Source organism: Lynx rufus, unplaced genomic scaffold, assembly GCF_022079265.1.
Source record: "Lynx rufus isolate CCGP_SWC_20201006 ecotype Redwood Valley unplaced genomic scaffold, mLynRuf1.p SCAF_2, whole genome shotgun sequence".
Lineage (NCBI taxonomy): Eukaryota > Metazoa > Chordata > Mammalia > Carnivora > Felidae > Lynx > Lynx rufus.
The window spans coordinates 1,076,275-1,100,944 of record NW_025814834.1 but is presented as its reverse complement, the minus strand read 5'-3'; the positions used below and the strand labels follow the sequence as shown (position 1 = coordinate 1,100,944).

The following is a 24,670-nucleotide window of genomic DNA, read 5'->3' as shown; positions in this document are numbered from 1 at the left end:
CAGCCTCCAGCCTGAAAGACAATACATCTCTATTGTTTAAGGCACCCTGTGGGTGGCACTTTGTTGCAGCCCCAGCAGACTAACATGCCACTTTTCTTGCTTTGCCACAGGGCGCACACACACTACATGCTTAATTTAAAAATTAAAAAAAAAAAAAACAACCTTTTTTTGAATTATTAAGAGGAAAAGGTAATGGACTATAAAAACATGAACAAATGGAAAATTTCCTCAAAAAGCCAAAGGAAATGATTTTAAAACAAAGCAAGAAAATTACCAACACAAGCAATCAGCCGTGAGGCCCACTGTTGAGTCATTGGAAATGCCCAGCTGGCTGGCCGGGTAAGCAGGGTGGCCAAGAGGTTCTGCCACCAGGCAGGCTCCCTGTCCCCCTTGGGGCTCAGAGACCTTTCTCCTCTGTAAAACGGGGACTCTATCAGTCCGCTCAGGCTATTGCAAAGTCCCACAGGCAGGGAGCTCGAGCCACAAACATCCATTCTCACGGTTCTGGAGGGGGACACTAGACATCTAAGGGTGCCTGCAGACTCGGTTCCCAGACAAGGCCAGGCTCCTAGTTCATAGATGGCACCCGTGTCCTCATGTGGCAGAGAAAGAAAGTGTCGGCTTCTTCCTCTTCTTAGAAGGGCACTAATGTCATCATGGGGCCCCACAACTCTAAGCCTAATCACTCCCCAAAAGCCCCACCTCCAGGGCTGGGTGTGTCAGTGCGTGGAGGATGGTGTGCTTGCCAGAAAAGAGCGGGGCGGCCTGACAACCGGGGTCTCGGGCTGGAGCCTGGGGAGCAGCGGGGGCAGGTGCAGCTGCAGGCAGGGCAGAGCTTCCGAGCCCCCCACCCCGGAACCTCCAGACCTCACGTGACGGTGACCGGGGCAGGGGCCAGGACGGCTAGGGCCCGAGCCTGCGCTGAGCCTGTGCAGGAGCACCAGTCAGCAGGACGCTGGGGGTTAGGGCTTCAACACGAATTTCGGGAGTGCGAGTGGGGGAAGGGAGGCACAGGGCAGTCCACAACAGGGACAAGTACAACGGGACTACAGGGTGGCTTTCACAAGATGCCACGGTTAGGCCGGGAGGGCAGCCAGCCCCTGGCCCAGAGTAGGCCTGGGAGGTGTGGGCTCTCACTGTTAACACCATAGTGTGAAGCCGCCCAGCTTGGGAACCCTCGTGGCGAGGCGGCGAGGCGAGGCCAAGGCAGAGTGGCCTAGCTAGAAGGGAGTGTGGACATCTGGCCGGGGTGGGATGAGGGGGTGTTCCAGCTACCCCATGTTGTAATTTTCCTCAGTGGTTGCTGATACGACGCTCAGGTCTTCCTCTCTCTCCAGAGACTACTTTTTGAGGGTTAAAATAACTTTTAGGGGTTTTTAGCACCTGCCCCAACGCTGGATCCCAGCTAAGTCTGGTCCCCAGGGTGGGGCTGGGAACGCCCCCCCCCCCGTAGGAGGGCCCCCACACCTTTTGGTAGAGAGCATCTCCAGGGTCCCCAGGAAGTCAGTGGCAGCAGGCTGGCCGTCCCTCCCTGCCAGCTGATTTTCAGAGATGTCATCATCTGGGACTTTATAATACAAGGCTGAGGGACACCCACTTTCCATGCCTCTGGCCTTCGAACCTGAAAGCAAAGCCAGGGACCCACATCCGCCCTCAGAGCTCCTGGCGGCCCCGGGGACGTGCCCACAGCCCCACCCGCCTCAGAGAAACAAAGCCCCCCTCCCCTAACCCGGTCGATGCCCCCATCCTGTTGGAAACTCCGCCAGCGTCCCTCCTGTGGGGGCAGGAACCACACATTAAGAGCCATCTGGGCCACCCTCCCACGACCTCCTAAGGGCCCTACGTTGGAGTCAATATTCCTCCCCGAACAGCAGGCGTCCCCTCCCCCCGGGTCTCTGAAGCCAGCCCGCGAGGGCGGCCGGACCAAGGGCAGGGAGACGGCCCTCACCCGACCTCACACAAGCACGTCGGCTCCCAAGTTTCCTGCCTGTCCCAGACGCGGGAGGACAGAGGGCCGGGCCCAGGGGGCGTCGGGACCACGCGCAGAGCCCCGGGACACGCCCCTTCCCGTCTCACCGCGCTCCCGCCGGGATCCCGACTGCGCCCCTGCCGCGGGCCGCACCGAGGGTCGGAGAGCTCACACCTACTGCACCCGGTCCGCCCAGGGCGGCGGCCAGCGCAGCGCAGCCCCACTCGCAAGTCTCGTCCCGCTCCGCGCAGCGCCCGGAGCCCCAGAGCGTCGGGTTTCCCTGGAGACCTGCCCACCGCCCCAGCGCCGGACGCACTCTGCCTCCACCAATCCCCGCGCCCGGCCCCTCCCCAGACCACGCCCCGCCCCCGGGCGTCCTTGGCGGAACAGGGGGCGCCCCTCTGTGACCTCACAGGGCCCCCGCCTGCCCGCGGCCGCCGAGCCCCCCACGCCCCCCACGCCCCGGCGCTAGCGGGCCTTGTGCCTGAGCCCCGCGAGACGCGGGAACCCGGCCGCCTGTGTCCGCTACGGGCACCGACCTCCACGTCCAGCAGAGGCCGGTGAGCCGGCTCTGGGCCAAGGTCTCAGGGAGAGCGTGGGGAGAGCACTAAGCCCCCTACGCTCCCCCCCCGCCCCCCGCACCCCGGGAAGAGAGCATGGTGGGGTGTGCCCGGGAGACACCTGCGGAAACCGAGGGACAATGGGGTTAATCGTCCACCGCCGCGCGCCAGGACGCAGTACAGCCAAGATCTCCTCAAGCTCTGCCGGACTCCAAAGCCGGTTTTTGGCGGTTCCGTGCAAGTTTGTGGAAGGCACGGAGCGGGAGCTCCTGGTCTGGTTGGGGACGAGTCGACAAAGGGGACTGAAGTCATGGAGAGAAAAAGGATTAGCTGTGGGGACCGAGGAGTCTCTAGGGAAGACTATGGAGAGAGGAGACCTGAATAGGGTTTCAGGGGATGCGCAGGAGTTCTCCAAAGAGCAAAGCAAGCGCAGTCCAGGGAACTGGGCTAAATGTGCAGAGAGGCACAGTGGTGGGAAACAGCACAAGGACTTTCTGCAAAGGAAGCAACTGGGGCCTCTTGGAGAGAGGGCGGGGCTCTCTGCAGGCGCAGGGCCTGGGGTTCTCAACCCAGACTGCCCCTTAGAAAGAGGGGAAAGAGACATGCAAAGAAGCCTAGCCGCCTCCCACACCCGCCCCCAGTGGCTAGATTCAGGCTAAGGCTCTGGGGTGCTTCCCCCACCCCTCTATCTCCCAATTCCCCTTCTCCCTTCATATCCACCTTGGTTCCTGGATCCCCCCTCTCTTTACTTCTTACCCTTCACCTTCAGGTCCCCTCTCTCTGCCCTGCTCCCTCCAACTGCAGCCTGGGCATTAGAGCACAAACCAAACTGTCTTTAAAATTCCTGTTATGAAAAGAGAAAGAAGTGATCAACTTCAAAATATCCTACAAACTTATCAAACCGTACCATCTGTTGTAAGTTGAATGACATCCCCCCAAAAGATTAAGTTTAAATCCCAACTCCGGGTACCGGTGAATGACCTTATATGGAAATAGGGTCTTTGCAAATAATCAAGAGGTCATACTGGATTAGGGTATTCGCTAAACCAGATGACTAGTGTCCTTATAAGGAGACAGAGGCTTGGAAACCGCAAACCCAGGGAAAAATAAACTTGTTTTAGGCCATCTAGTTTGTGATACTCTGTTATAGATGAACCAAAATTGTGCCATGATTAATAAAACAAACCACAATATCAATGTATGCAGGGCTGCAGGACAGCTCTTCACTGCGGGACAGCTTTTCACCGAAACGGATCCCTGAAACACATCCCTGAATGACGCTGGACATCAGAAAAACCTACTGGGGACGCCTGGGTGGCTCAGTCAGTTAAGTGTCTGACTTTGGCTCAGGTCATGATCTCGAGGCTGGTGGGATAGAGCCCCACGTCCGGCTCTGTGCTGACAGCTCAGCACCTGGAGCTGCTTCGGATTCTGCGTCTCCCTCTCTCTCTGCCCCTACATCGCTCGCACTCTGTCTCTCAGAAATAAACGTTTGAAACAATTGTTTAAAAGGGGGGAAAAACCTACGGAAGAAGTCTTCTTACATAGTAAATGTTGGGCAATAAATGATCTTAGTTTTTAAAAGTTACAGCGATGAACCAGAAGTTACTAAAAATAAAAAATAGAAGAAATGATGAAAAGGGCAGACAGCTTTATTTCATACGAACCATGTTTTACAATTAAAGTGAAACTAAGATACAGAAATTACAAAGAGCAATTAGGAAGCAGGTAAAAAAGGAACATAAGCTTTCTAAAAGGCACATCAGGCGGCAATGCAATCATGCGTAGTTACTAAGCGTACTCGAGGCCAAGCAGCCTACCAACAAAACCACCGGGAGGCTACCGGACCGGACCCCAGTCCTGCGCACTACAGCACAGCTTGAGGAGAAGCCCACCTCCCGGAGCCCTGCTGCGGCCCTCCGGCCCTGCGGCCCCGGCCCGACCGGACCCGTTCTGGGGAGGTGCCCGCGTCTGTGAACCATACCCCCACCCCTCGCAGGGACAGGCGCCGCAGCGGTCGCAGCGTCGTGCGGTGTCGCAGGCCAGCTGACCGAAAACACCGCCCTCGCGCGAAGGATCGCAGCTCCTGAACCTCCGCGCCCCCCAGGGACCGCCCATTCATCCCAGAGTCCCGGCCCCGCCCACCCCACTGCGGCCAATCCCACTCGTCCTCCCAACCACGAGGCCAGCCAATGGCCGCCATCCCCACCCGCAGCCAATCGGGGAAGGAGCCCCCGTTCCGGCCGGCCAATAGGGAGGCAGCCAAGGCCCTGCGGGCGGGTCCCCGGGAGCCCTTTAGGACCCGGGGGTGCCCGGCGGTCCGCCCGGCCGCCCAAACTAGATCCGCGGGCCGGGTGCCCGAGCGCCGGTTATGGACCCGGGAGGACCCGTCCGCTGCGGGGCCCCCGGGGCCGCCTCGCCCGCGCCGCCACCGTTGGCGCGCATCGCCCCGTCACTTTTCCTCGGGAGTGCGCGCACCGCGGCCGCGCCAGAGCTGCTGGAGCGCGCGGGCGTCAGCCTGTGCGTCAACGTCTCGCGTCAGCAGCCCGGCCCGAGCGCGCCCGGCGTGGCCGAGCTGCGCGTGCCCGTGTTCGACGACCCGGCCGAGGACCTGCTGACGCACCTGGAGCCCACCTGCGCCGCCATGGAGGCCGCGGTGCGCGCCGGCGGCGCCTGCCTAGTCTACTGCAAGAACGGCCGCAGCCGCTCGGCCGCCGTGTGCACCGCCTACCTCATGCGGCACCGCGGCCTCAGCCTGGCGCAGGCCTTCCAGGTGGGGCGGGGCTCCCAGGAGGGGCCCCGGGTGGGACGGACCTGCCGGGTGGGGCGGGCCTCCCAGGTGGGGCGGGCCAGCCGGTGGGGCGGGCCTTCCAGGTGGGGCCTCAGGGAGGACGGACTTGCCGGGTGGGGCGGGCCTTCCAGGTGGGGCGGGGCTCCCAGGAGGGGCCCCAGGTGGGACGGACCTGCCGGGTGGGGCGGGCCTCCCAGGTGGGGCGGGCCAGCCGGTGGGGCGGGCCTTCCAGGTGGGGCCTCAGGGAGGACGGACTTGCCGGGTGGGGCGGGCCTTCCAGGTGGGGCGGGGCTCCCAGGAGGGGCCCCGGGTGGGACGGACCTGCCCGGTGGGGCGGGCCTCCCAGGTGGGGCGGGCCAGCCGGTGGGGCGGGCCTTCCAGGTGGGGCCTCAGGGAGGACGGACTTGCCGGGTGGGGCGGGCCTTCCAGGTGGGGCGGGGCTCCCAGGAGGGGCCCCGGGTGGGACGGACCTGCCGGGTGGGGCGGGCCTCCCAGGTGGGGCGGGCCAGCCGGTGGGGCGGGCCTTCCAGGTGGGGCCTCAGGGAGGACGGACTTGCCGGGTGGGGCGGGCCTTCCAGGTGGGGCGGGGCTCCCAGGAGGGGCCCCGGGTGGGACGGACCTGCCGGGTGGGGCGGGCCTCCCAGGTGGGGCGGGCCAGCCGGTGGGGCGGGCCTTCCAGGTGGGGCCTCAGGGAGGACGGACTTGCCGGGTGGGGCGGGCCTTCCAGGTGGGGCGGGGCTCCCAGGAGGGGCCCCGGGTGGGACGGACCTGCCCGGTGGGGCGGGCCTTCCAGGTGGGCCGGGCCTTCCAGGTGCGGCGGGCCTCTGGGCGTTAGAGGTGCGGAGCACCTTTGGCGCCGCGTTCAACCTAACCTTCTTGTTCTCAGGCGGTGAAGAGCGCCCGCCCGGTGGCCGAGCCCAACCCGGGTTTCTGGGCTCAGCTTCAGAAGTACGAGGAGGTCCTGCAGTCCCTGTCCTGCCCGCCCGGGGAGCCCTCGGGACCGTGCTCCCGAACGAGAGAAGAGCTCCAGAATGAGCCCTAGTCCTACAACCCTTGGAGATGACCCAGCGCCCAAAGCAGGGCGCATGGAGTTGAAGGTAGTTCAAGCGCTGCCTGGAGGATGATCTTCCTCCTCCCTTCCCTTCTTCCTCGTTGTCGTACAGAGTTTACATTTCACCTTAAATGCAGCTCTTGTGCCCTTTGATGGTACTGCAGGAGCGTATCCACTTAGGAAGGGACTGAGAGCATCCCTTCCTTAGGTTTATCAACAGGGCTTGGTCAGGAAAGTCAATACCACTTGAGCAGTTTTAGGCAGGAAGGTATTTAATACAGAGAGCAAGGCCAGGGAGCCAAGGTCAGGAGATGGCAAGTACAGGAGTCCTGGAGACCCAGCCCCCCACCCCCGCCCTGACTGCCTGCCACCTGTTAAGGCCACAGGGGCTTTTCCCAAACCTCATGCTGGTCCCATCTTGGAATCCGGCACGGGACCCAGACTTGCAGTTTCTACCATACACAGGCCAGGATGTGAGGCTGCGTGACAGCCTAGCACGGGCACCCTTGGGGCTCTGGGCGCCTGTGCCCACCTCCTATCTTACAGCCTAACATCCTGCGGCCACCATCATCTCAAAGACGCACTGGCCACCTGTGCATCTGAGTGTGTCGATTCCTCTTTTGGTTCAGACACCCCTCACCTGGTTCCTGTGGCCTAAAGACTGTAGAAAATGAATCACCATAGGGCGCCTGCATGACTTAGTTACGCGTCTGACTCGTGGTTTCAGCTGAGGTCATGATCTCACAGCTTGTGAACTTGAGCCCCGTGTCAGGCTCTCTGCTGACAGTGTGGAGTCTGCTTGGGATTCTCTCTCTCCCTCTCTTTCTGCCCCTCCCCTGCTCACTCGCTCTTTCTCCTCGCTCAGGATAAATAAACTTAAAAAAAAATTAATCACCATCAACACTCCTTAAATAGGAAAGGGAAAGAATAAAAAGGGGAGACTGGGTTATAATGCGAGTTACAAAGAATACAGTCCCTGGTAAATATACGCTACTGTATACATAATAAGGTAATTAATAAAATATCACAGTCAGTTTTTAACATTTCCTCTTGCCGCTAGTTACTTCATGTTCCCTTTCTCCTCAGCCAGCACCTCGCTGGTCCTAGTCTTTCCCGGTGAGATGACTCACGCCTTCATTCTGAAGGGCCCTGAGTGGCCCTGCTTGTGTTACTGCTGCGGCCGCCATCACCTACCACACGAGCGGGATTACCGGACGCATCAGGAGAACGTCCTGAGCTCAGTGTCCTCCTCCCGGCAAGACAGGATCAGTCCCTCCGCCCAGCAGAGCAACCCCTGATTTGCCCGCTGTGTCAGTGGCCCGGGGAGCCTGCAACAGCCAGCCGGTGTCCCAGCGCGCCATCCAGGGGAACGTGCGTGTCCCTGGTGGAAACATGCTACCTGGGAACGTAACCCCTGACTCAGCAGAGCCCAAAGCTGTCCGATGGGAAGCTCACGCCGGGAGGCATGGAGATGGTTGTGAAAGGGGCTCCCTCCCCACCCCGCTTACACCTGCACCTGAGCTCTGACCCCCTGCGTTGGCCCCGGCTCAGCGCATACACCACACCTGGCAGCTGGCGCCCAGCCCCTCTCCACGTGGCTCTGCAGCTCCCTGCAGCCAAGCCGCTTTCCACCACCTTTATAAAGGGCTTGCCTGCTGCCGTGACTCCCTCCAAGCGCCTCGCACCTCGTGTCGCCTTCCCGTCAACCCCTTGCCGTGAGGAAGCTGTCGCCACGTCTCCGCTTGGCAGGTGAGCTGAGCAGTTCGCCAGGACCTGCGCCCAGCTTCTTAGCCACCGTGTCCATGGCACTTGTGATGGGACCCCCCCACGTCCATGTACCTCTCATGGGACACCCCCTGGCGGGCTGCCCTGGCTCCAGGTACCAAAGGTGCAAGAGCTGGGCCAGATGGAAAGACCTCTGTGGGTCCCGTCAGTGTTTTATCCCACCAGCTCTGTTTGAGAACCATCTCACTGCGGCTCTTGGCAGAGGTCAGCGCTCCCGAGGACCTCCGCCTGCCTGCACATCCGCCTGGCAGGAGAGGCCGGGGACCTGCTCCCCTCCCTAGCATGCCACGCTTGAACGGTGGTGCCCATCCGTGAGCATTAGGCTTGGAAGGCTGGGGCACAGGCAGGGCGTCAACTGCTTCAGCCCACCCGGGCCAGCCAGGACTTGATCACCAGAAAACTAAAGTATGAAAGTTCCTGTGGGAGAAGCCCCAGCCTCTGATGGCCCCAACTTCTACCTTCCTCTCCCTGGAGGCAGGGCCAGGAGAGAGAGCGGGGAGCTGCCTCCTGCTGCAGGGGAAGGGAGGGAGGACAGCCAGATGGGCTACAGGGAAGGGCCGTGGGGCCGTGCTGAAGGCTCTGTCCCCCGAAGGGCAGAGACAGGGTGGAGGGTGGGGACAGCGACAGCATCCCCATCCGTGGGCCTCACGGTCAGGAGGGGAATACTACTGCGTAACACATGTGTCTGCTCTAAAACTGGCTTGTGTTGGTTCCTGACATGAATAGGGGGTAGCAGGTGCCCCCACTCTGGGAGGAGAGGTGGTAACCTCTCCTCCCTCCACCCTGTGTGCAGAACTCACCTTGGGGAGATGCCCAGGGCCCTCCAGCAGGGAAGGGATGAGATGTAACCGCTGCTCCCCCAAGTCCAGGGGACCAGGAGGGCAAGAAGCCCCTGATGGCTTCTGAGGGCACAGATGGTTGGTCGACCCGCCTGAGGGGGGGCTGGGGCAGGCTAGTGTGGGCACCCATGTGCAGTCCTGATGATGTCCTTCCAGCCCCGACCGACTGGCCTGGGGGAAGGGGCTCTGAGAAGCTCATAAAACTGGGAGTGCCATCTAAAACCCTCTGCCCTTGGCACTTTGGGGCCACTGCCACCTGGGCGGGAACTGGGCCACCTGAACTTGGTGAGGACCAATCAGACCCCCGCTCTCCTCTCTCGAGTCTCAGACATAGGACTGACCTCCTCCTTCAGGTGGCTGTGTGAGCCCCGGGGCTCCTGGTGAGTTTGAGCCAGGTGCCCCAACAGGGAGGTTGTGTTACCCCTGCTAAGAGGACACATGGGGACCCGAGGACCCATGGGAAAATTAAAGCAACGTCTCAGTGCACATGCTCCACATCAGCGAACACGGGCCTCCTTCCCGGCCGACCATCCTTCCCCATCCCTCCCCCCCCCCCCCCCAGGGAGGACGGTGGGCACCGTCACATGGGTTACAGATGGGGACAGAGTCCAGAAGGGTTAAATATCACTCGGGGATGATGCCTTGGTCAGGAGCAACTTCCGTCCCACACCACAACTGAGCAGAGAAAAGAGGTGTGTGAAGTTCCTGGATGCCCTCCCGGGCCCAAAAGCCCCTTCTCCCCAAAGATCTGACTTCTTACACTCAGAGGGTGGCCCCTCGCATTCCAAGGCTTCAAGATCCACCTGATGTTTGCTCACTGGGCATCCGCACCTCCTCACTGGGCCGCAGCCCTCCCCTCTGAATCCAGGCCGCGGGACAGGGCCCTGCAAGGTGGCATGGGGGCAGACCAGACCCCTGTTAGCGCCCCCACACCACCTCCTAAACAACAATCTCGTCTCCGGGGCCCTGCCGGCCCTCTAGGCAGCACTGTCCAACAGAACGAACATCTACTCCATCCAGTACGGTTGCCATTAGCCACACGCTACCCTACACACACTGGTTGGAGACCTCGAGCTATGGCTAGTGCCACGGAGGAATAAGCTTAACATTTTGGCTGAATCTGAACAGCCACATGCGGCTACTGCTTCCTTATATGACGGCACAGTCCTAAGGCCCCCAGGCTCCGCAACACGGACTACTGGCCTCACGATGGAGGGGGCGCGGGGGGAGGGGTGCGTACACTTCCAGGCTTCGCACAAGCAGAGACCGCGCTAAGCAGCCACTACCCCTAGGAACCTGGCTCACAGCAGCCCTGAGAAGCCGGGAGAGAAGCGCACAGGGCTCGGGATGCCGCTTGGGATGCCAAGGGTACACCCAGGCCCCTGTGCGCCCCGGTCCCCCAGTGCACAACACCCCCCTCCCCGGCTTGCTGGCCCGCCCCGCACCTAGTACCCATCCCCGCGCACGGTGTCCCCGGGCTCCCCGCATACAGCTCTCCCGGCTCCCCAGCCCCGCCTCGCGCACGGCGTCCCAACCCCTCACGCGTTGCCCCCCGGACCTGCGCCCGGCGTCCCCGGCTCCCAGAGCCTCCGGCTCCCCGGCCCGGCCCCCGGAGGAGCGCCCCGGACCTCCGGTCCCCCTCGGCGCCCAGCTCCCTCGGCCGCCCCGCCCCGGTCCCGTGCGCACGGCGTCCCCGGCTCCCCGGGCCCGGCCCCGCGCACAGCGCCCCCGGCGGCGGCCGAGCGGAGCCCGAGCGGGGCGGTGCACGGCACGGGGCCGGGCCGGGCGGCTCCCGGCGCGACTTCCTGTTGTGCCCGCGCCCCGCCGCCACCACCGCCGCCGCCGCCGCCGCCCGGCGCCCCTCGCCCGCTCCCGGCGGCCCGCCGCGGCCGCCGCCCATGGATTTCACCTAGCGCGGGCGGCTATGGCGGCGCAGTGCTGCTGCTGCAAGGCGCCCGGCGCCGAGGCCGCGCCCGCCCGCCCGCCGCCGGAGCCGCCGCCCGCCCTGGACGTGGCCTCGGCCTCCAGCGCGCAGCTCTTCCGCCTCCGCCACCTGCAGCTGGGCCTGGAGCTGCGGCCCGAGGCGCGCGAGCTGGCCGGCTGCCTGGTGCTCGAGCTGTGCGCGCTGCGGCCCGCGCCCCGCGCGCTCGTGCTCGACGCGCACCCGGCCCTGCGCCTGCACTCGGCCGCCTTCCGCCGCGCCCCCGCCGCCGCCGCCGCCGAGCCGCCCTGCGCCTTCGCCTTCGCCGCAGCCGGGCCCGGGCCCGCGCCGCCGCCCCCGCTGCCCGCCTTCCCCGAGGCGCCCGGCGCCGAGCCCGACTGCTGCCCGCTGGCCTTCAGGGTGGACCCGTTCACCGACTACGGCTCCTCGCTCACCGTCACGCTGCCGCCCGAGCTGCAGGCGCACCAGCCCTTCCAGGTCATCCTGCGCTACACCTCGACCGACGCCCCCGCCGTGAGTCCGCCGGGGCTGTGGGCTGGTCTCAGGGCCGTCTCTGGGCGGCCTCTCCCCGCGCTGCCAGGTTAGAGGGCGTTAACCCGGGCTCTGCGCCTGGGGCACCTGCAGAGAGGGCACCTGCAGGGGTCCGTGGCCTCTGGCCTAGCACTGCTCCCCCTGGCCCTGGGGCCCCGTTCAGGTGCCCTCAGTGATTCCGAGTCTTAGGAGACTTGGGCTGAGCGAGAGTCCTGGTGCCGGCCCGGCGGGGGCAGGGGACTGCATGCCACCAAGGGAGGCCTCTCCCTTCAGTTGTGCAGAGATGGTCCCTGCTTGGGGACGAGGGCCGCCTCTGGTGGGTACAAGCCAAGCCATACATCTGCCGGAGCTTGGCACCGGGGCAGGCCAGTGGGTGGTGTCGGACGTGGAAGGGCCTCCGTGGGACCTGTGTCTTCAGAGGACTTGGAGGCACCTGATGTGTTCTCTGGAGGTGGCATGAGGGACAGGCCTGCCAGAGCGGAGACAGAGAGGGCCGGGTTGGCTCTGGTGCCCTGGGCCCCCCTGCGCGAGGATTGGTGGATGCCGCAGCCGGGTGGCCCCACAGGCACTTACTTACGGAGGCTCTGCCGGGCTCTGGGCCCGGGACGCCCACCGGCCCGAAGGCTCTGCCGAGAAGCCTGGGTGGCGCAGGTGGGGCGCTGTGTCTGCGGCACCCCTGCTCCGTGGTGAGGCTTCCAGGAAGGAGCAGGTCTTTCGTTCCCGCGGCACGCGGTTGGTTCCCTGGGTCCCCATGTGGACAACACACGCGTGACGCCCCGCTCCCCCGTGTACACCACACGCACGCGGCTCTGGGAGGCCCTGAGAGGTTCCGTCTGTCACTGCCCGCAGCTTGCAAAGGGACAGGTGGCGTAGGCATCAGGCCAGGAGCCACCAAGGTGATGTCAGGATGGGAAGAGCCCGGACCAGACGCACACCTGCGGGCTTCCTGCCCGATTCCTGGGGGCCCTGAGCACGCCCCGCCCCCACCTCCTCCCCGGAGCCCCCACCAGTGTGCTGCCCCCCCCCCCCACTGCCTGCTCAGCTAGGCTGGGGCTCTGACAGGTGGCAGACACGCTCCCAGCATGCAGGGAGAACGAAGGTGTGCTTCTCCCTGAACTTGTTCTGTGAGCTTGGAACCCTCGTGTCTGGTCCACTCAAGGCCATGAGTAGCAGAATGGTGGGGCCCGGACCCTCAGCAGGCTGCCAGCAAGAGTGGCCGTTGTCCCTGGGCTTTCTATGGGTGCTTGGAGCAGGGAGGGGCGCCATGGTCCCCACACAGACTGCGCAGCTGTGGGTGGGGTCACAGGGGCCTGGCACGTGAGCTGGATCGCTTGCAGAGCACACAGGGTTTGGCGTCTGACCTCAGGCACCCACTGTCCTGCGTGAAGGCCACAGGGCTCGGGGACCGTGCACAGAGTCCCCTTCTCTTCCTGGCTTGTTCTAGGACTCAGGCTTAAATCCCTAAACCCACCCCTGTGCCAGGTGAGGCTGTCGCTTCCTGGGAGGCCCTGCCCGTGGGTCCCCCCACCTCCAGAGTCAGTTTAGGGTGCTGCAGACTCTGGGATGTCTCTTGCGTCCCATTCCCGAATCCCACCCACCCTGTCAAGGACAGCTTTCTTCCTGCACTGTGATGTCTAGAGGCGTCACCAGCCCATCTGCAACTGTGCCTCTGCCCCTTGGACCTGGTGGCTCACCTCTGGGGCAGGGTCCCGCCTGCCTGGGGGTCTGCCCCAGCCCCCCCACTCCCAGGGAGGACTGTGGACCCCACTGGTCTCTGCTAGGCTAAGGGGAGACCAGTGCGGGGTGCGCCCTCTCTGGCTGGGCCCACGAGTGGACGTGAGGAGTGGGAAATGGGGGTGGGGGTGGGGGGCTGAGCTGGGCGGAGCCTCAGGAGGACCACAGGAGGGGGAGGAGTCAGTGGAAGGGGAGGCTGTGGTGGTGGAGTCGGTGTGAGAGGGGAAAACAGGTTGAAGGGGGTCTGGGGGACCTTGGGAGCCCGTCCCCAGCGCGGGCCAAGGACCACCGGTCACACCATCCACTGCAGAGTCTCCTTAAAAAATTTTTTTTTTCAACGTTTATTTATTTTTGGGACAGAGAGAGACAGAGCACGAACGGGGGAGGGGCAGAGAGAGAGGGAGACACAGAATCGGAAACGGGCTCCAGGCTCCGAGCCATCAGCCCAGAGCCCGACGCGGGGCTCGAACTCACGGACCGCGAGATCGTGACCTGGCTGAAGTCGGACGTTTAACCGACTGCGCCACCCAGGCGCCCCTTTTTTTTTTTTTTTTTAATTTTTTTTTTCAACGTTTATTTATTTTTGGGACAGAGAGAGACAGAGCATGAACGGGGGAGGGGCAGAGAGAGAGGGAGACACAGAATCGGAAACAGGCTCCAGGCTCTGAGCCATCAGCCCAGAGCCCGACGCGGGGCTCGAACTCACGGACCGCGAGGTCGTGACCTGGCTGAAGTCGGACGCTCCACCGACTGCGCCACCCAGGCGCCCCTGCAGAGTCTCCTTAATGCAGATTCCTGGGTCCTGGCCCCAGAAAGCTCTGGGGTGGGGCCTGGGAGTCTGCAGTGTTGAACAGGCTCCACAGACAGGCCCTGTGCACGTCGAGGGTCAGCAGAAAAAGGAGATGCCACCACGGGCTGCCCATAGTGAGGGGACAGAGACAGAGCAGCCAGAGGGAGGTTTTAAAGACACCTGTGAACACTGGCCAGCGTCTGGCCGGGGCCGGGTAGGCAGCCCTGCCGGGTCCAGGGATCCACTTGGGTCTGGGGTCTGTGGTCTGCGGGGAAGGGAGGCCCCCCCGGATCTGGTGTCCACCGCTTCTGTGATTTAAGCATGAGACCCCGTCAGTGGCCGGCCAGCGGCCGCGGTGGCCCGCAGCTGTGGACTCCACCAAGCCATCACTTGCAGAGGCTGTGAGGGGTTGGGGTCCTTTCATAACCGCCCTGGGGGGACCCTTGTGCGCTTGGGCGCTGCAGCGGACGAGGAACAACCCAGTTTGCTTCAGTGATCGTGTGCTGACAGAGGGGAGCGTGTGAAGAACAGATTCAGGGGCCGCGCACGTGCACCAGCGGCCCTCCTCGGGGCCACTCCTGTCCCGCCCGTCCTCTCCTGGCCCGGAGCCCATCCCCCCATGGGGTCCCTCCCGGCGAGGATAACCGCATTCCCAGGGGCGGCCCTGGGCTCAGGAGTTCCCTCCCAGTGTGTGGCTCATCGGGAAGCTCTGGTTTCCCCCCATTTGCACCTTCTTGGCTCCCTTTGCCCGCTGCCGGCCTGTGAGAATCTGGGCGTGCTTCAGACTGGGCGTCAGTTTCCCTCTGGAAGCTGGGAGGAGGAGCAGGGGCCAGGAGGCTCAATTCCCTGGGCTGGCTCCTGGATGCACGGCCTCCTGCTGGCTCTGGTGACGTAGTAGAGGCCGTGCTCTGGGTCAGCTGCCCTGCCTGCCGGAGGCGCAGGCAAGCGACAGTGACCAGCAGTGGCTGTTGGCTCTGGAGGAGCCCAATGGGACCATCTCCCCCCACCCCCCAGGCCCTCACTGTCTTCCTCTCTGGCCGCCGTCCCCAGAGGCCCAGGGCCGAGAAGCCTGAGTGGGACCACCGGTCAAGGGCCACTTCCCCGAGGCCCTGCTCTCCCCAGGAAACCTGCCCAGCTTCCCGGAAATAAGGCGTGGTTGGCAGAGGTGTCCCGGCCACCTGTCCACGTGATGCTTTCCGCGGGACAGGGACCCTTGCGCCTCCCCGGGGAGAGGGGCCGCGGCCCACTGTGACGGGGAGGGTGGCGCTGATGCCCTGCCCGCTGCCCGCCTGCAGATCTGGTGGCTGGACCCCGAGCTGACCTATGGCAACGCCAAGCCCTTCGTCTTCACCCAGGGCCACTCGGTATGCAACCGCTCCTTCTTCCCCTGCTTCGACACGCCCGCCGTCAAGTGCACCTACTCGGCCGTCGTCAAGGTCAGCGTCCACCAGCCCGGCCCACCTCCTCGCCACCCTCCGAGAGGGAGCCCCAGCGCAGGGCGGCGGTGGGGGGGCAGCCTGACCGGGGTGCCCAGCGTAGCGTGGGAGGAGCCGCCCCTGGGAGAGGTGCCCGTCAGGGGGGCGGGGCTCCCCACCCCGGACACGGGATTCCCTGACCCACCTTGTGGACCTGCCATTGAAGACATGGGTTACCCTGACAGGGGGCGTGGGATTTCCCATCACGGACGTGGGGCGCCCTGCGGGGGGATGCGGGGTTCCCCATCAAGGACGTGGGGTGCCCTGATGGGTGGGGCCTCCTCGCACGCAGGCCCCGTCGGGGGTGCAGGTGCTGATGAGTGCCACGCAGAGCACGTACGTGGAGGAGGAGGGCGTCTACCGCTTTCACATGGAGCACCCTGTGCCCGCCTACCTCGTGGCCCTGGTGGCCGGGGACCTCCAGCCGGCAGACATCGGGCCTAGGTAGGGCCACCGCTGCCTGCAGCAGCTGCTGCTGCCTGGGGCCCAGGCTGGGGGGAAATCCCGCCGTGGGCTGGACACGAGGCCCGCGTCCGTGGCTGCCCTGCCGAGCACCCCCACACCGTGGTTCCCACTGCTTCGCACTGCCAGGCTCCTCCTACCCCACCCTCCCCCGGCCCCCGCCAGAAGCCGGGGCTCTCCCCCTCCTTAGTGTCCTCCTGCTGGGGCCGCACCAGAGCCCGACACACCCTCGAGCCTGGGTGGGTTATCTGGCCCCAGCAACAAGGGGCACCGAGCCACCCCCTTGGCGTGTGGCTCGGCCGCTGCCGCGGGAAGGGCCTGCGTGGCGGCCCTCCCGTGAGGTGGGGTGGCGGGCAGCGGGCTGACTGCTCTCGGAGGCGTGGGTGGTATCTGAGCCCAGAAGGAGAGGGAAGGCCTGCGGGCGAGTGGGGTGGGGGCCGCCCGGCCTCTGCCCACCCTCTCCGCCCTGTATTAGGAGCCGCGTGTGGGCCGAGCCGTGCCTCCTGCCCACGGCTACCAGCAAGCTGTCGGGCGCCGTGGAGCAGTGGCTGAGCGCAGCCGAGCGGCTGTATGGGCCGTACATGTGGGGCAGGTATGTCGCGGGGCGCCCGGGAGCCCGGTGGGCTACGCGGCGGGCGGGTCAGAGGGCGAGTCCTGCCTTCCCGAGGGGTAAATGAGGGCCTACGGGGAGGGTCCCCCGTCTGATGTCCGGGGGAGGAAGGCCCCCCGGGCCTCTCACGGTCGCTCGCCCGCCCTCCCGCCCGGGGCAGGTACGACATTGTCTTCCTGCCGCCCTCCTTCCCCATCGTGGCCATGGAGAACCCCTGCCTCACCTTCATCATCTCCTCCATCCTGGAGAGTGACGAGTTCCTGGTCATCGACGTCATCCACGAGGTGGCCCACAGCTGGTTCGGCAACGCCGTCACCAACGCCACGTGGGAGGAGATGTGGTTGAGTGAGGGCCTGGCCACCTACGCCCAGCGCCGCATCACCACCGAGACCTATGGTACTGCCGCCGGCTGGCTGCGGGAAGGGTGGGGGGACGGTAGGAGCCCCACACGGCCAGGCCGGGGCCAGGGCCGTCCTGGGTGCTGTGCAAGGGGCTGAGAGCCCAGCCCGGCCCCTGGGGTGCGCGGTCCCCTGCCGCGTGCGTGTCCGGCGGGCTGGTCTTGGGTTAGCCCCACGAGGCTCAGGGCGGGGAGCGGCCTCGAACCTGCCCGGGTGCTCAGGCTGGCCCTGCCCCCTCCCACCTCCACTGCCCTCCTGTCCCCGTCCAGGGGCTGCCTTCACCTGTCTGGAGACGGCCTTCCGCCTGGATGCCCTGCACAGGCAGATGAAGCTCCTCGGAGAGGACAGCCCGGTCAGCAAGCTGCAGGTCAAGCTGGAGCCAGGTACCCACTGCTGCCAGGCCCTGCTCCCGCCAGGTACCCGCTCCCGCCAGGTACCCATCCCACCAGGCGCCCACTCCCGCTAGGTACCCGCTCCCGCCAGGCACCCGCTCTCACCAGGTGCTCCCGCCAGGCCCTGCCCCGGGCCCTGCAGACGTCGCCCCGAAGGGCCTCACCACCCCTTGCTTCCTCTGGCTGTGGCGTCTCTGGCTGGATCCCCGCAAAGGCCAGGCTGGGTGCCCCCGGCCCTAGGAAGGCCTCCCCTAGGCTCCCTCAGCCTGCCGCCGCCTCTCACGGGCTCTGAGCGCTGGCCGCCATGATGTGCGGGCCCTCGGTTTCCTCCAAGGCCCCGCGGGCAGGGCAGGCCCCATCGGCGTGCGCCCAGGGCTCTGGGGACGTGAGGGACAGGAGCTGTGAGCCCTTCCTGCTCCGCAGCGCCCGACCACCCCGGCCCCCTTTCCCACCAGACGTGGGAGGGCCCGGACACCGCCCAGAGCCAGGGCTGTTCCCCTTGCAGGAGTGAATCCCAGCCACCTGATGAACCTGTTTACGTACGAGAAGGGCTACTGCTTCGTGTACTACCTGTCCCAGCTGTGTGGAGACCCCCAGCGCTTCGACGACTTTCTCCGAGTGAGCAGCCCTCTCCCCGGGACAGGCCCTGCCCTCCACCCGCCCTGAGCCCCTCCCCAGCTCCCGGGGCTGCTTTCTGTCCTGGAGGGCGGCGTGGAGTCCAGGGGGGCCTGACGGCAGCGGTGCAGGGCACCGCCTCCTCCCTCTGGCTCCTCCCGGTCTCGGCCACTCGGCAAGGTCCACGTGGCCACACGGGTGCCTCTGCGCCCACCCCTGCGTTGGTGGAGGCTGGTGCGCCCCGCCCGCAGCCTTCCTGAGCCCTGCCCCACCTGCGCAGGCCTACGTGGAGAAGTACAAGTTCACCAGCGTGGTAGCCCAGGACCTGCTGGACTCCTTCCTGAGCTTCTTCCCAGAGCTGAAGGAGCAAAGTGTGGACTGCCGGGCAGGTGAGGCCACCGCCGGCCACATGTCCGCGTCCGGCTAGCCTTCAGCCCACCAGGGGCGCAGCGGGTGTGAGCGGGGGCGGGGGCGGGGAGGCTCTGCTGCAAAGGAGGCCGCTCCTGCCTGGAGAAAGGCCCCCCCCTTGGGTTCGTCCGCCCCCCGTCAGCCAACCCTGGCTGGATGGCACGGTCCTCAGGTTGGGACCCCGTGGGTGCAGAGAGGACAGTGTGTTTCCCAGCCTCGTGGGGCCCAGGCGGCTTCCCTGAGGAGGTAGCCCTTAGGTCAAGCAGGCTGAAAAGTAGGCACCGTGTGCAAAAGGCCTGGGGCATGATTGGCTGGGCGGAGGGAGGTTTGCCTCAGAGCTGCCTGAGGCCAGCTGGCCCACCTGTGCCTTACCCACAGAGGTGTCTCTGGGGCTCCGAGGGCTTGGGGCCAAAGGAGAGACTGGAGGTGTCGGAGGTCTAGGGAGAGCCAAGATTTGCTAGAGAGCAATGAAGCGTGGCTGGGAGGCGTGGGCAGCGTGGCTCGGTTTCGGAAGGATTAATAAAAGCACCGAGGGCCTTTGGGGGTGGGGAACAGCAGCACGTGTGGCCCCCCCACCCCAGCTGCCCCAGGCTTTAAAGCAGGTCGCCGCCCCACCCCCTGCTCCCCCGCCCCTCCCTGAGGCCTCGGTGCACCCGCCCCCCCCCCCACACACACACCCCGGGCACTGAGGTTGGGTTTAAAGTGCCTCGCTGCTTTGTACCCATGAGAAGCGTGGCGGGGTAGGGGCCCTCAGCCACCAGCTTCAGTCTTCAGGCCTCCCTGCGCTGCTTCACAGGAGCCCTTCCTGCAGCTCCAGGTGGCAGGCGCCAGAGCGGACCCTGGCCTCCCCTAACTGCCCCTGCCCTGGGGCTCCCTGGGACAGTCACACCCGGGCACGCTCTGAGAGTCCGGGGTCGCCGGGGCAAGCTGGCTTCGGGTGGGGACCCCAGGACGGCATCTCTCCGGCAGGGCTGGAGTTCGAGCGCTGGCTCAACGCCACGGGCCCCCCGCTGGCCGAGCCGGACCTGTCCCAGGGCTCCAGCCTGACCCGGCCCGTCGAGGCCCTCTTCCAGCTGTGGACCGCGGAGCCTCTGGACCAGGCGGCCGCCTCTGCCAGTGCCATCGACATCTCCAAGTGGAGGACCTTCCAGACAGCGCTCTTCCTGGACCGGCTCCTGGATGGGTCCCCGCTGCCCCAGGGTAGGTCCTGCGGCCGCCAGGGTGGCTGGGGCGGAGTGTGCCTGCCCGGCCCTGACCTGCGTGTGGCCCGGCAGAGGTGGTGATGCGCCTGTCCAAGTGCTACTCGTCCCTGCTGGACTCCATGAACGCCGAGATCCGTATCCGCTGGCTGCAGATTGTCGTCCGCAACGACTACTACCCCGACCTCCACCGGGTCCGGCGGTTCCTCGAGAGCCAGGTATGGCCCCCCGCACCAGGCCCCGCCCCCACGGCTTCACCCAGCAGCCCGGGCGTCCGGGAGGATGGACGGTGTCCGGGAGGAGGTGGGAGACGCGCGGCGTCTGGGTCGGCACTGGGGACACACACCAGATGGGAGGGAAGGCCGTGTCCTCCAGAGGTCAAAGCCGGGAGTAGAGTCTGGAGGTCGAGGCATACCGGGTCCTGCGCCTGTGGGCAGTCCAGCCCCCGGACCGTGGCCCCAGGGGTACCCGAGGGTCCCGGGCTCCAGCCTCCCCGCCCCGCACACCCATCCCCCTTCACTGCCCCTGGACCCGAGCTCCCTGGAGACGAGGCCTCTGCGGAAGGCCCGCAGCGGCGGGGGCCGAGAGGCCTCCGGCAGTGTGACCGCAGGCCGGGGTGGCTGGGCCGGCGGGCTGGGCCAGGGAAGGGCCGGGGCCACAGTGTGCCGACCTCCCCAGATGTCCCGCATGTACACCATCCCGCTGTACGAGGACCTCTGCACCGGCGCCCTCAAGTCCTTCGCCCTGGAGGTGTTCTACCAGACCCAGGGCCGGCTTCACCCCAACCTGCGCAGGACCATCCAGCAGATCCTGTCCCAGGGCCTGGGCCCTGGCGCCGAGCCCAGCGCGGAACAAGGCGGTGCCGGAGCGGACTCGGAGGCGGACCCAGAAGCACCGGCCCTGCTGCTCGGGGACGAGGCCCCCGGTGCCGCCATTTCGCTCAGGGACGTCAACGTGTCTGCCTAGCCACGACCTCCCAGACACACCACGATTGTGCCTTCTGTAGCCCCGGGCCCGCCGTGGCTGCGCCTCGCCTCTGGCCGTGAGCTCCCTCCTGCGGGCTCTGCCAGGGACCTCCTCACGGCCGGCGAGGCCCGTGGACCTGGCCGCCCAGCTCTCTTGCACTGCAGGCCCGGAGAGGCCAGCACACGCCATGCCTGTCTCAACACTGACCGCCGGGCACTGCCCCCGGGGTGACAGCCCCGCAGTCCCACGGCGACTGCCACACTGTGCCTTACGTCCGCCGGGAAGCCCGGGCTGCGCCGTCCTCACGGCGGGCCTCCTGCCCACGGAGTCCCGCACCCCGCTGCTGGGGTCGGCAGCCTCAGCCGGCCCCTGGCAGAGGACAAGGACACAGACATGCCCTTAGTGTAAGGCCAGGGGACAACTGAGGAGAGGGTGGACCTCCCTGGGAAGGGGTCCCCAGAAAGCCTTAGCCCCTCAGGGAACACGGGGTCCCGGGCCCCAGGACAGTCTGTCTCGCGGCTGTAACACCCCACAGGGAAGAGGGCAGGTGGTGCTGGTGCTGGTACTCTTTCCCACCGTGCGGGAGAGGCCTGGGGGCCCTGCAGCCGGGTCACCGTGATCGTCCCATTAAACCTCCACTCTGCAAACAGCCCCCCCCGGCCTGTTCGTCCCAGCTCGTCTTCCGCGTGCACCTGGCCACCCTGGCCTGTGCTCGGGCAGGGGGCTGCTGATGGGGCGGAAGGGGCTTCCTTTGCACTCCAGCCACTCCTGGCTCTGCCCTCAGAGGCCCCAGATCCTGCCCTGCAGCCTGGGGTTCTGAGGACCAGCAGCAGGCCAGCCCCGCCCTCCCCGCCCAGGCCCTCGAACACCAAAGCGGAGGAGGCCACTTGTCACCACCCTCCCTCTGGGCCTTTCTCAGGGGCGGCCCCCATCCCTAGCTGGAGTAAAGGCAGGGGTGCATGGTGGGGGCAAGTTTGATCTTGGATGGCCAAGGGCCAACAGCCCCCGGCACCACCGTAGCAGACGCTACAGGTGCGAGTGGGGCTCAGAGAAGAAGGAGGTCGGGGACTCCACTTGGGTGTCCGCCACGGAGGGCGACTGGCTGAGCGGTGGAAGGGGGGGGTGTGACGCACCCGCTGAGGCCAAGGGCTGAGCCGGGTTCTGCTTACGGTCGCCCACGGGCTCAGCCTCCTGCAGAGCCTCACGCCAGGCCCAGAAAGGACACATCACCTGGGCCACAGGCCAGCCCCGGGCACAGAGCCGCACTCTGCACAGGGGGCTGGGACTTGAGAGGACTGCAGCGTCTTGCCCAGCCGCCAGGTCACCAGTATCCCGTGGACTTTTCTGCTCTCTAGACCCCTCTGCCCCGGGGGACGGCCCGGTCCCCACGCACCCAGCATCTCGGGTGGTCTCCGTGAGCGTGGGTTTGTGCATCAGGGCTGAGTGGGGTTCCACTCAGCCCAGAAACCTGGGAACCGGAAGGCTGGTCACCCACCCTGCAGGGGACGGACAGGGCCACTGCAGCAACGTCCTTGCGGAAGGGAGAACACAGGAGGCGTCCGGCAGCCCCCGCCCCACAGCAATCCTGGTGCCCTGCAAGAGGCCTCGTCCTGGGCTCTCTGTGGCCCCTCAGGAGGATCCGTTCTCTTCCCAAACCAGGTGCCAACGAGAAGCCCTATTGGGGCTGAGCCGCTCTCTCGGCCTCTTCCCTGCAAGAGGGGAGGTTAATTTCAAGTCTCTAGTCACACCCTTTTCAGTCCCGGGCTCTTGGTCTCATTGGCAGTTCGGCGCTCTCACGATGCCGGTCTTGCCGCGGACTTGCCCGCAGCTCCACGGCCACGGTGCCTTCCCGGATGCTGCTGGGTGCACTTTGCTCCCTGCCTGCCGCCCCACCTGCCCGCTCTCTCCTGACTTTGCAAAGCTCAGAAGCAACTCCCAGCTGTCACAGCTAGCAGGATGACGCCCATCTCCTTGATAATGTCCTTGTCACAGTCCTTGTCACGGTCCTGGCTCTGAGCGACCCTCTGGAGCGAGCCGGAGCACTCCCAGCCCCGTGAGGCCCTGCGTTCCTGGCGTTTCAACATTCCTTTCCCTCCCAGCTCGCAGCCCGGGCACCCTCCCAGCTCGCAGCCCGGGCAACACTTTCTTGGCCCATCTCCTCCTTGTAGTCTCTTGCCCAACGCTGCCTGTGACCAACACATGCTGCTGCTCTCCCACCAGGCTCTCGAGCACATCACACGCCACCTGCCTTGTGAGTCACCCCGGCCGGGTGCTGACCGTGTTGTGCCAGCCACCACGGAACCCCACCTGCCAACGCTTCCACTTCCGGAGCGGCCCCGCCGGCCCCACGCCCATGGCACACGTGTCCTGTGTTCTGATAGAATGGCACCCTCTTCTAGGGGCTGGTTTCTAGGCCACAAGCTAAGTCACACTCCAGCAACAAACACCTCTGAAATACCAACGTTTGCAACAAGGCGTGTTTCTCATTCAGCTACAGGCTAGCAGTTGGGTGGCCTTCCCGACACCATCACTCCTCAGGGACCCACCCATGCTGACGAGGGAGAGGACATCTGGAGCGCTCCAGGCACCTTGCCAGAGATACGGGAGAGCTGGGGAGGGGCTCACACTGGCCACTGCCACCACGTGCACGGAAGGGGGGGGTGACAAGTGGCAGTAGTGACCACACAGGGCTGGGGGCAGAACGCTGGGCAACAGCTGCATTTTCGGGCCAGACAAGGGAGCAGCCAGGCTCCCCAGGTAGGAGGGTGAGGACCCGGGATGCGCAGAACAGCCAGGGCCAGAGGTGGGCTCCCCTCGGAGAACCAGCATCAACTGTGGAAATGATCGTCATGCACGTGACCCCTAGGGCCACTTGGGAGCAATAGGTTGGGGGGGGGAGGGTCCTATTAGGAGCTTGTATTATTATTTTAGAAATGTTATCTAAAACATCACCTGAAAAGAATCCATCCCTCCGTCGCAGAGAGCACAGTGGGCAAGGTCGGCCTGGTCTGAGGTGCTGGCGGTGTCCCCACTATAGCAATGCACCCCTGGGCTGTCGCCTCCTCCCTTTGGGATGTGCGAGGACCACGCAAGCTCAACACAGAGTGTCTCAAAGGAGTTGGACCCTTCGAGCCCTTAGAGGCGGAACCCACTCCTCTTGGAGAACTGACTGCGAGCCGGGCAGGGCAGAGCGGCCCTGTTCCAGCCCGGCCTGGGAAGGCTCCTTCCGCTGGAACCTTCGGGCCAGGGAACAGGAGAGACTTGGGCTTCTAGGGGCCGACGCCCACGCCACCCCGGACGTGCCCAAAGAAGCAGCCCGTATTTGTGGCCCCCGCTGACCACCCCCACAGCCCGGGGCCGTGACCCTCGCTGACCGCCCCCCTTAACCCGGAACCAGCCGTGCACTTTGCGTTTCCTCACCTAATCCCCACAACCACCCCGGGCCCTCTGTACCACAGGGTTTGTGGCCAGGAGCAGCCAGGAGAATCCTTACCCAGGTGACTCCAGAGCGGCCCGGGCTCTGGGCCCCTGGACCTGCTGGGATGGTGGCCCGGGCCCCTGCCATCCCGCAGTGTTCTGAGGGCAGTTGGCTCTGGGACAAGCACGGTGGAGGCGGCCCCTGCAGGCTGGGGACCTCGCCCCTACGCCCTCCCTCATTTGGAGACTCCCGGAGACAAAGACTTGCCCACAGGATCGGGACCTTAGGCCCCTCTCTGGCTGCTGGGGGTGGGAGACAGGGCCCACAGTTCTGTGGGCCAGAAACTGCCCTGCCATTCAGACCCGCCAGTGTAACTGAGAACGTGCCTGGCCCAAGTCCGCGTCAAGGCCGGTCCCTGAACGAAGACTGTTCTTTTGCTGGGAGTTCCAGGAGCTTCCTAAACCGGCAGGGCATGAAGCTAGTCCCTCAATTCCACAGGGCCCGGGGCACCCTCCCTCTCTCTGACTCAGGTGACTAGTCACCAAGCACCTTCAAAGAAACTAAATCTCCTTCTCCATCGCTGCTTCAAACCCTGGGCCTCCGGGCTCACTCTCCCACCCTAGCCTCGAGGACCTCCTCCCGAGCCCGCTGCACAGGGCACGATCCCTTAAAGTGCCTCTGGACCACGCCAGGGCCCGGGCCCCCCAACTGCTCATCCGTTTCCCACGCACGCCC

At 65.3% G+C, this 24,670-nt stretch overlaps 3 protein-coding genes across 3 annotated transcripts in view; 2 read left to right on the top strand and 1 right to left on the bottom strand.

Moving 5' to 3' along the window:
- Window positions 1-1,616, bottom strand: part of ANKMY1 (ankyrin repeat and MYND domain containing 1) — a 41,893-nt gene extending 40,277 nt beyond the window's left edge. Inside the window, exon 1 of the mRNA XM_047085231.1 lies at window positions 1,468-1,616. Coding sequence (XP_046941187.1) covers window positions 1,468-1,604 — 137 coding nt within the window. The 5' untranslated portion in view covers window positions 1,605-1,616. The remainder of the gene's footprint in view (window positions 1-1,467) is intronic.
- A 3,227-nt stretch (window positions 1,617-4,843) lies between these two features.
- Window positions 4,844-7,149, top strand: DUSP28 (dual specificity phosphatase 28). The gene is made up of 2 exons (XM_047085229.1): window positions 4,844-5,302; window positions 6,207-7,149. The coding sequence occupies exons 1-2, from the start codon at window positions 4,901-4,903 to the stop codon at window positions 6,360-6,362; spliced, it is 558 nt and encodes a 185-aa protein (XP_046941185.1). The 5' UTR covers window positions 4,844-4,900; the 3' UTR covers window positions 6,363-7,149.
- A 3,715-nt stretch (window positions 7,150-10,864) lies between these two features.
- Window positions 10,865-21,169, top strand: RNPEPL1 (arginyl aminopeptidase like 1). Its single transcript, XM_047083465.1, has 11 exons — window positions 10,865-11,450; window positions 15,288-15,428; window positions 15,760-15,911; window positions 16,405-16,521; window positions 16,700-16,935; window positions 17,207-17,320; window positions 17,835-17,947; window positions 18,225-18,333; window positions 19,322-19,552; window positions 19,627-19,769; window positions 20,230-21,169. Exons 1-11 carry the CDS (start codon window positions 10,920-10,922, stop codon window positions 20,515-20,517), a joined length of 2,175 nt encoding a protein of 724 aa, XP_046939421.1. The 5' UTR covers window positions 10,865-10,919; the 3' UTR covers window positions 20,518-21,169.
- The last annotated feature ends 3,501 nt before the right edge of the window (window positions 21,170-24,670 follow it).

What these genes read in the sequence shown, in the direction of transcription:
- DUSP28 (XM_047085229.1), top strand. Translation starts at nt 4,901, where the DNA reads ATGGACCCGGGAGGACCCGTCCGCTGCGGGGCCCCCGGGGCCGCCTCG. An exon ending in GCCTGGCGCAGGCCTTCCAG is followed by an intron (nt 5,303 to 6,206) that starts GTGGGGCGGGGC and finishes TCTTGTTCTCAG; the next exon opens with GCGGTGAAGAGCGCCCGCCC.
- RNPEPL1 (XM_047083465.1), top strand. Translation starts at nt 10,920, where the DNA reads ATGGCGGCGCAGTGCTGCTGCTGCAAGGCGCCCGGCGCCGAGGCCGCG. An exon ending in CCTACTCGGCCGTCGTCAAG is followed by an intron (nt 15,429 to 15,759) that starts GTCAGCGTCCAC and finishes CCTCGCACGCAG; the next exon opens with GCCCCGTCGGGGGTGCAGGT. An exon ending in GGCGGTTCCTCGAGAGCCAG is followed by an intron (nt 19,770 to 20,229) that starts GTATGGCCCCCC and finishes CGACCTCCCCAG; the next exon opens with ATGTCCCGCATGTACACCAT.